The 9,497-nt window shown below is 40.4% G+C and overlaps 1 protein-coding gene across 1 annotated transcript in view; it reads right to left on the bottom strand.

Moving 5' to 3' along the window:
* Nucleotides 1–1,181: 1,181 nt before the first annotated feature.
* mych (myelocytomatosis oncogene homolog) overlaps nucleotides 1,182–9,497 on the bottom strand; it is a 12,513-nt gene continuing 4,197 nt past the window's right edge. Inside the window, exon 4 of the mRNA XM_031849876.1 lies at nucleotides 1,182–1,284. Within this exon, the coding sequence (XP_031705736.1) occupies nucleotides 1,182–1,284 (103 nt within the window). The remainder of the gene's footprint in view (nucleotides 1,285–9,497) is intronic.

Raw genomic sequence — 9,497 nt, 5'->3', positions numbered from 1 at the left:
CCTTTACTCCCACCTCACTGGTACCCTTTCAATGTATACCACTTCTACATCACAATTTACATATACATTTATTTTATAGTGTCAATATTACAGTCTATATATATGAAAATATATATTTTGTCAAATTAATATTTTAATTTCATGAGTTTATGGTCTCAATCTCTAGTTGCAAGTCTTCTTCAATACAGCATGATGTTCATTTAGTAAATTATGGTAAATTTTGAGTCAAATAGACCATAAAGCAGGGTATGCTTTAGGGCGGGGCTCACTGTGATTGACAGGTTGCTACCAGAGACATATACGGCGTCTCTACGTCACTCCTCCTCATTCCAAATATGGTAACTTCAGTTCATTGGCTGCAAAAACAACATGGCATCGACCATAATTCAAAGTGGCGACGGTGAAATTACCGAACTCGAGGCTTCAAAATGGCCGTCCACAAACCAACGGGTGACGTCACGATGACTATGCCCACTTCTTATACAGTCTATGGTTCACGCGTGTGTTTTTGTAGCTATTTCAATGCACTTTGACCTTTCGGGCACACCCAAACCGCACCAACTTAATTTTCCGTGTTGAGTTTTTGGCTTGCAACGTCCGAGTGGGCGCCGTTATCTCCTTTGTGAGGCGTCGGTCATGTTGTGCAACGGCAGCGTGAATACGTCCATGAACAGCTGATGTGGCCAAATACCCTGCATAACTTTCTTCATGTTTATACATAAATACACAGTTACTCTTCCACCATAGTCAGGAACAGAGGCTACTCATCCAACGCAACATCTGTGTTTTTTTAAAAACCGTGCTTGTGTGGACTAGGCCTCTGGCTCTGCTGCATGATCTTATTATACCTGTCTGCAGGTGTTTATTAGATCACACCGTCTACAGTTGAGGCCTGGGGTTTGAAAACTTCTCTATGATTCAAGATTCAAAATAATCCTTTCCAGTTTTAATTATAAGCAGCAGTGTGAATGTAGTTACGCTCACTCTGATTTCATCTTCAAAGCTGTTCACATGACACCAGTCACGTCAGAGTTTTAGGAAGCAGACTCTACGGAGTCTCCTGCACCTCACAGCAACGATCCAACGATCCAGAGCAGAGAGAATGCAAATGTGTGAGAGAGACAGTTAGCCGCTTCCTTTAGCATGCTAATGGGGCGTCGATGGTTTGACCGAGACCACTTTCACACGTCAGTAGGACGAAGGGGAGGGAGGGGGTCAGTGAAGCTGAAGGTGTGACTCAGCCAGTCTCCTAAACTATCGGGTGAAAACCTGTAGCCGCCTCGTCTGGGATCGCATTTACACATGAACTCAGGGTGACACTGTCACATGAAACCGGTTCACGAACTCAGGGTGACACTGTCACATGAAACCGGTTCACGAACACAAACTACTGACATTAATAACAGTACACCAGAGCTGAGGGCTCACCCCCTCCCGCTGTTACGTCATTTAAACCTTGACATCAGATCAGTGAGGACACTAAAGGAGCAGGGTCCTTAGTTCAATGGATACTTCCTGATGTAGAAAAGCAGCAGATAAAAAGTCAAACACATTTAGTCTCAAACCAGCTTTGAACTAGTATGTAACTGGGCGCTGAAAGTACACGACAGGGCCAAAACTACGTGAGCGTAAATCTGCTGTTATTAACTGCCACCACTCTTCTGGTTTCATTTTTTTTCACCAGGTTTTGGAACCTGGCTTCAGAGATTTGTTCCCTTTCAGCCACAAAAGACTTAAACTTAGTTTATACTCGCCATAGTGAAGCCGTAACGAGTTCAGGGGCGACTATGCACGCGTATTGTTGCAAAAAGTTCACTAATAAAAGCACTATTAATATGCCTGAAGATTTTAAGAAGAAGGTAAATTTGTTTAGAAACAGGAGTTTGTAAAACTCGACATTTGAGTAAATATTTTGCGGCCAAGTCAAATTGTTTACAGGACATTCAACCTTTGTGTCTTCATCATGCATTTAATACTTGACTTCCTTCTTCACAGGGCTCGTACAAAGGCGATAAAGTAGTGCATGAATATGAGATATGGGCTCACGAAAACGGTGCCACAACCAGAGTATAAACAAAGCTTAAGTGAGGTCCAACCACAGACTGTATGCAAGAAGTGGACGTAGTCACCGTGACGTCACCCGTTGGTTTGTGGACAGTTCTGAAGCCTTGAGTTCGGCATTTTGGCCGCTGCCATGTTGGTTTTTGGTCGTTTTTTGGAACCAGAAGTGACTGGAGAGGGCACATCAAACAACTGAATGCTTTAGGCAGTCCAAAATGTTACATTTAACTTTCATGAACTAAAAATAAACTGTTAAAGGGTTAAAGCTGTAAGATATAAAAACACGTAGAACTTCCGGAGCAGACAACGCCGTGGTAGCAACCTGTCAATCAAAGGTAGTCCCGCCCTAAAGCATACTCTGCTTTATGGTCTATTTGACTCTAAATGGACCATAATTTACTAAATTAGTAATTTTTCATAGACTTCTATACAATCAGAGGAGTCGCCCCCTGATGGCCATTAGAGGGTCCAACACTGACGCCGCTGGTGATCCGGTGTTCAATCTGCACAAATTAATATTTTCTCTTCATTTTTGGCACCTACGGCAAAAACGTTCTTACGCACATCAACTTCTGTAGAAAAGTGCCAAACAAGTGTAATAAGTGCACAGTATTTATACATTTGGCTCTGTTTGAATGTGAAACCTTTTTTTTTTTACCTCAGAACAAGCTAGCAGCAAATTACATACATTTTCTCTGGGAACTAGTTTAACAAGGATGACTGCACACAGAGACACAAAGAAAAGCACACACACAGCAAACAGACACACATTTAAACTTTCTTGGCATCGCTGCAGGCTACGCACACACACACACACGCGCACACACACAGTGCCAGCCAGCCCGGATCAGGATCTCGTGCTCGTGACGCAGCGCTGATATAATGGCCTCATTATTTTAACGTGACTCTCATAGCAGGTGACGTGCAGACGGGAAGCGGATCGTCAGAGCTGGCTGTCGGCCCTCGGGGGAGCTCCTGGCCAGGCACTAGAGCAAAGGGTTCTGGGTAATGGGTTACAGATGAGGGGAATGTAGGACAGCTGCGTCAGCCTTGGAAAAAGCTAGAAGGACTGGTGGAGTTACCGGCTACTGAGTCACGTCCCGGCTAAATGTGGATTTAACGTCTCAGCGTGAACACATGATGACGAGGACGATGACTGAGAACAGCTGCCACACACTGGCTGTCTGAAAGAAAAATTGGCGCGCTTTTATCACACAAGACATTTTCACACCGAGTCCAGAAGTCGAGACTGCTGCAGGGATTAAAGTATCTCTGTAAATCAACCGGTTCCCTCGTCAAAAAAAGGGGATTCTTGGATATTTGCAGAAGATAAACTCTCCAAAATAACGTTCATGACACTTAAAAGTTTTGTTCAGCGAGATAATCTTCACCAATGAATACAACTTTTATGATTTTTGAAGCGGCAGAGATGTTAAGCTAATGTTAATAAACGATACTTCACCGCGGTCGCATGAGCGCGAGCATAAACACAACGAGGCAGACTAGTCTGCATGCCCACAAGCCATGACAAAAGTGTATTTAGCCATATTGTGGCACTTTTTGAAGCACTTCTGTTACACATCTGCATTTACGTAGCTAGTTGGAGCTGAATGCTAACGGAGCTCGTGGCAATTGTAAGCTCTATATTTAGCCATATTTTGTCATATTCTCTCCAAAATCTGATGTCCTGGAACAAACAGAGAGTGCTGATGGACGGTGGATATTTTAAATTGCCCAGTGCAGTGGTTAGAGTGGTTTCTTTGGACATTTGGACAATTTTTGACACCGTTTTTGTGTCACGACTTACTGGAAACCATTTGTAGCTCACTACAGCTGCATTCCTGCGTGAAGGAACAACTGTTTCTGAGCCATCTTTCCTTTTATGACTCGTGTGTGCGTTGTGTTGTGGCTCAGCGTCTGTATTCAGAGTGTGGTTTGGACCGAGTTGTGTTAGAACCTTCTCCCTGGGCTCTGTCATTATTTCCTGCACTGTAGGAAAATAAAAAACGGGGGACGAACTTTGGCCTCATGGCTCCTCTTTCTCTCTCTGTCTCTTCGTGTCCTCTGCTCCTTGCTTTTTGTCTCCATCTTTCCTCTCCTCTCTTTCTCATTTGTCTCCCCTCTCTCTTGTATTCTTTTTCCATTTCTCCATTCCATCTCTCTCCCTCTCTCTCTGTCATGATGTGGCGGTCAGAATGAATGAGTCAGAATATTTGGGTTCACTGAACCACATGAGAAGCAAACACAGTCAAGCTACTGTAAAACGCCCACACACACACACACACACACACACACACACACACACACACACACTGGTCTTGGTCTGTTAGAGTTTGACTGTATAGTGACACTCCACCCAAAATCTAACTAAATCAAATACTCTGCCTTGGGGCCGTGGCTTTTATTTGTAGTTTCCTCCTTCAGAGAGAGCAGCAGCTCAATTTATGTCCCTAATAATAAGTGCCAATAAAGTTTTTATGGTAGAAAAAATTCCCGACACAAAAAGAAAGTGAAGCCATATATAGCTCTAGCCCATTGCTTGCATCTTTTAAAAATAAATGTCTCAGAAATATATAGTTATTCTATTCTTTCCCCCCCTAAAACAGCTGGGCATTGTTCTTTCTAGCAAGGACAAACATATTTGTTGGGGACTATTTTCTGCGGCGGATTAATCCACGTTTGGCGCTCTAGTGAGTATTTGTGACAGCAGGATGTTGTAAAGTGGGACTGAGTCAAAATTAATAACTCAATAAACTCAATAATACTCCTGTTGATGTGGGGTGATAACAATGCTGTCAATGGGTTAAGTCTCTTAAACATTTATGACCTCTGACTGTAATAAAAACCTGTATGATTCAGTTATCAAAACAACATGGGAAGAAGCAATAAGGTGATAAAAGATCAAGACACTTACAGTGGTGAAAAGTCCCGCCCCTTCCGATGTCCCCCATGGGACCTTATTTCGGAGAAAAAAATGTATGGTAGTCAACGGCGAGAGACAAATATTCTTTTGATCCCATTTGAATTGTGCCATTAATTACAAACACATAATGTTTGTCAATTTAAAAAAAAATGTTTGCATGTCAAAAAAATCGCAGTTTGTCATAAATGTATCGTGTTACCATTTAGTTTGGAACTACGTCTCTCGTCTCGCACAATATACGTCACCAACTCCAACCACAGGCGTTACCTTGGCTGGCTAGCTCGCTAGCTAACTTGGCTATATCTACACACAAGAGCAACGTTATCTCACCCGATGTGTTTTATCCAGGGACTCTTTTTATCTGCCGGGAAGCGAAAGAAAGAGCAAAACTCGTATGTTTGAGTACATTCTGGTACGAAGCACACCAAGCACACTTAACTCGACTTTAGGGTGTGTCGTCTTACTAATTACATATTCACAACAGTTTTACAACAGAATGCGACTTTCTTCACAATAAAAATAATTTTTTACATTGACAAACATCACATGTGTTATTCATGACACAATTAAAACTACACATTTTTTGTCTCTTGCCATTGACTTCCGTTCATATTTTTTCAGACATATGGTCAAACAGAAGGGGCGGGGCTTTGCCTCTCTATAGCCTGTAAATTAGAAGTGTAAACACAGATGAACGCCTATAACTAATGCCAAACTTTTTACAAAACTAACTTCATGTTGTAACATACTGAGATAAGTGTGTGTTTGTGTGTATTCAGCACAGTCACTATCAGGCCTCTCCCTGCACTCTTTCATAAAACAACAAACCTAATCTGTCGCTCGCTGATGAAACGGCCTTATGGTATATGAAGCAATTCGTTAGATGCTATCGGAAACACCTGACAGTCACATCCACTCAGTCGCCTTGACCTACATATCAGAAAACACAGACACACCTTCCTTTGTACCAAAACAAATTACTAATCATTAAAAACACACACGGTGAGACTTAAAGAACTGTTACCACATGCTTTTTCCCATCTTTTATCTTGCTTGTGTTGCCAGATTGGGCTGGTTTCAGTCCAATTGGGCAACTTCTGATAAAATTTAGCTGGTAGATGAAATTTGGGATTTTTTTGTCAACATAGTATTGAAAACATTGTGTGACCAAACATGCTGTTATTTCATGGTTAAAAACCCAGAAAAATAATTCAGTAAACTTTTTATTGTTGACTCATTTAATTAGAGAAAATATTAGATTGACATGAATTTTCATTGGCAATGTAGGCAGCGCGCAGGTTTTGGTGCTTGCCGCAACCTCTGCCAAGCACCTTGGATAAGTTGATGAAAGCAGCACCTTTTTTTGCAAGGTTGTAATTTTTGTAATGTTTATTGAATTGTTTTTGAGTTGTGAAACAGACAATCTGATCTGGCAACTCTGTCTTGTTTTATCAGAAGATATTTGAACACTGAAGTTCTGGTCGTTAAACTGAACGTCTTTCCGGAAGTGAGTTTAAGAGAAACGCCTACGCCGCACAAGAATGAGATAACATAGTTATAACACACACAAGCACTACATAACTGGCACATGTTCACATGCATACCGGGACACATGGACTGAGTTCAGGTTGCACAACTCACCTGCCCGCTGCGGCCTCACACTTTGCCCTGAGAAAACATTCACATATCAGTACACCTGGGAGGGGCGGCGGAGGCTGACAGGTGCGTAAAGGTTTGTTTGTTTTTGTTACACAAAACGAGGACTGTGGATTTCTCATAATGTGGTCTGGACTGAAATGTGTTGAAGTCTGGCCAGCTGAGAAGACGGGATTGACCTCTCGTTCAGAATATCACGATGTGTTGATGTTTCATAACCTTCATGGCAACATATACATATACTGTATATATATAAAGGAGGGGTTCTGCTGTATAATTTACAAATTGTAGAATGCTATCGTTAGCCCACTAGCTCCGACAGGTTATGCTTACAAATCGACCAATTTTATTTCCTGGCCCACCTGCTTCTCCACCAAGAATAAAGTACTTCTGTTTTTATTTATTTCAATTTCGTGGTAATTTTAAGCCAAACCTAAATACGTAGTTTCATTGCCTTTGTTTCAATCTCGTGTTCATTTCAGAGCAAACTATGAAGTGTTTCAGTAAACTTAAAGTAGCTTTGTTGACTGAACTCAATGAAGTGCTTTTGTTGCATTCTTTAGTTATGTTTCTATATATAGTTCCGACACTTTTGGGTGCAGTTTAGTTGTATGGGAATATTTTTTTTGTAAAATATGTAATATATATACACACGTATATAAACACTTAAATCCTTATTCATTGTTCTGATTTAATTGATGTTTTCTAGAGATTTGAAAGTGATGTATTACAATCTTTACATTTATGTCTCACTTAACAGTACGAGTTTTAGTAAGTGTATAATTACATTAAAATATATAAAACAACTTCCTTTTCTTTATGTCACTCTGTACATTCAATGGGGGGGGTGTGTGCATGTGCACGCACAATTAAACCACAGACTTCCAGCTCTCATTCATTCTTTAATTACATCAATATTTAAAAAAGTGCTGCTTGGTAAAGAATAACATTTCTTTACAATCCTCAAATTCAAAAAAAAAAAAAAAAAAAAGAAAGAAAAAAAATTTTTTAAAAAAAAAAAAAAAAAAAAATTTTCTTTAAAAAAAAAAAAAAAAAAAAAAAAAAAAAATTTTTTATAAAAAAAATAAAAAAAAAAAAAAAAAAAAAAAAAAAAGGCCAGACTGCAGCCAGGTGGAGGTAGGTTTTTCCATGTGAAGAACAAAAATCACCCCTGCTGTCTTGTTAAAACCTCGGACTCTTTACGACTGAAGGCGCTCCACAAAAACACACATTGGGAGATGTTTGGAAGAAAAACCAACAGGAGCTAAAGCTTCTTTAAAAAACAAAACGGATTAGGTTTCAACAAGACAGCGACACTAACAGGAAACATGAAGTCCTGAACAAAATGCATTTCAAGGCAGAACAGGTTTTTACCGTTAAAACGCCTCTACTCATTATTCCTACCAACCAGGGTCTGTTCAAGTACACCATCAGAACCAAGAAGAACTCAATCAATAAAAAACAAACAAAAAAAAAAAAAAAAAAAACAGGATCCTTTTTAAGACATTTGACACCAATAAGCAAATGCTTTGTCATTTGCAAATTCCATGACAAACAGCACATGAATGGAGAACATCTGCAATAATTGATATTTAGAGTAAAATGGCTTTCAGTTAAACTTTTCAACCCCATTATCGATTTTTAAAATTCTAAATCCAGCCCAAAGTTTGACTAAACACGTGCTGGTGAACACGAACAGCATTAACTTACATCGTTTAATATATCAGTCGGTGTCACTGGTCACTTCAGCGGCTACTTTGTGTCCATGTAAAGCAAAAATAATTACAGTTTGATGAGCACAAAATGGTGCCAGTGAAAGTCGTCCATCTTTAAAAACAAACACGGGGGAATGTTAGTCAGCGGCCCTCGTTCATGCGACACATACATGGCTCAAATCCTGTTCTGAAACGGACAATACTTTATAGACTTTTAAAATCATGCGAGACATCTGCTTAGAAAGCAAAATCAATCTTTAATTGAATTACAAAATGTTCACGTCAATGTGACGACGCTCAACGGCTGAAATGTTTGATGCCGAGGGACAATTTCACAAACAATCTTTGACCAAAGACGGTCACTGACAAATGAATCACAACATTAAAAGGTCGTCTAATAATAAAAATTTGCTGACCGTTTTACTTAATTTGCATTAAATGGTTTTAGCAAAAGGGACTCAACGTCACAGTGTCGGCCTCCTCCAACGACAACCGTTGTGACAACCAATAAAACATCAGGACACCAACCGTGTGGCCCTCCTTGTTCTGGCCAGAATCTAAACGTTACGCAGAAGTTCTCCCGTCCCGACTTTGGCTGATTTGCTACGACGGCTCAGTTCAGTCCACTTTCCAGCTCAAGTCTACTCAAAACCTGAAATCTGCTTAATATGGCTAGTTTGAACAGTTTCAGACAATTCTTACATTACATGAAGTAATTTCTCTCACACTCGCACACCTGAAGTGGAGGTGGACTGAGCCGAGGCCCAGCATTATGTTGCGTATTCAGTTTTAAACCTGGTCTGTACAGTACTGTCACTGACACACATTAACCTGATAACAGAGTGGTGTCGGGCCCGAGGGGGTCCGCCTGAGGCCAAGTAGGGCTGAAAGCACACTGAAGAACCGTGTTTATAATTCTGATCAAAAACATTCAAAGAGCATCGGATTTGAAAAAATAAAATAACTTTGAAGCCACCACCAGACACCTTGTCAGAGCGGAGGGATCACTGGTTAGTATGGCTATAGAGACATCCTGAAAACACAATATTCAAGTTTCATTGAACTACTGAGCTGATGTGGCTTCAAGTTATTTGGCATCCCAAAAAGTAACAAAATATATTGTCTTTCACTAATATGTAGTG

The sequence above is a fragment of the Anarrhichthys ocellatus genome, unplaced genomic scaffold, assembly GCF_004355925.1.
Source record: "Anarrhichthys ocellatus isolate YVR2014 unplaced genomic scaffold, GSC_Weel_1.0 scaffold1, whole genome shotgun sequence".
Lineage (NCBI taxonomy): Eukaryota > Metazoa > Chordata > Actinopteri > Perciformes > Anarhichadidae > Anarrhichthys > Anarrhichthys ocellatus.
Note: the sequence above shows the minus strand (reverse complement) of the source record. Positions and strands in the feature narration are given on the sequence as shown.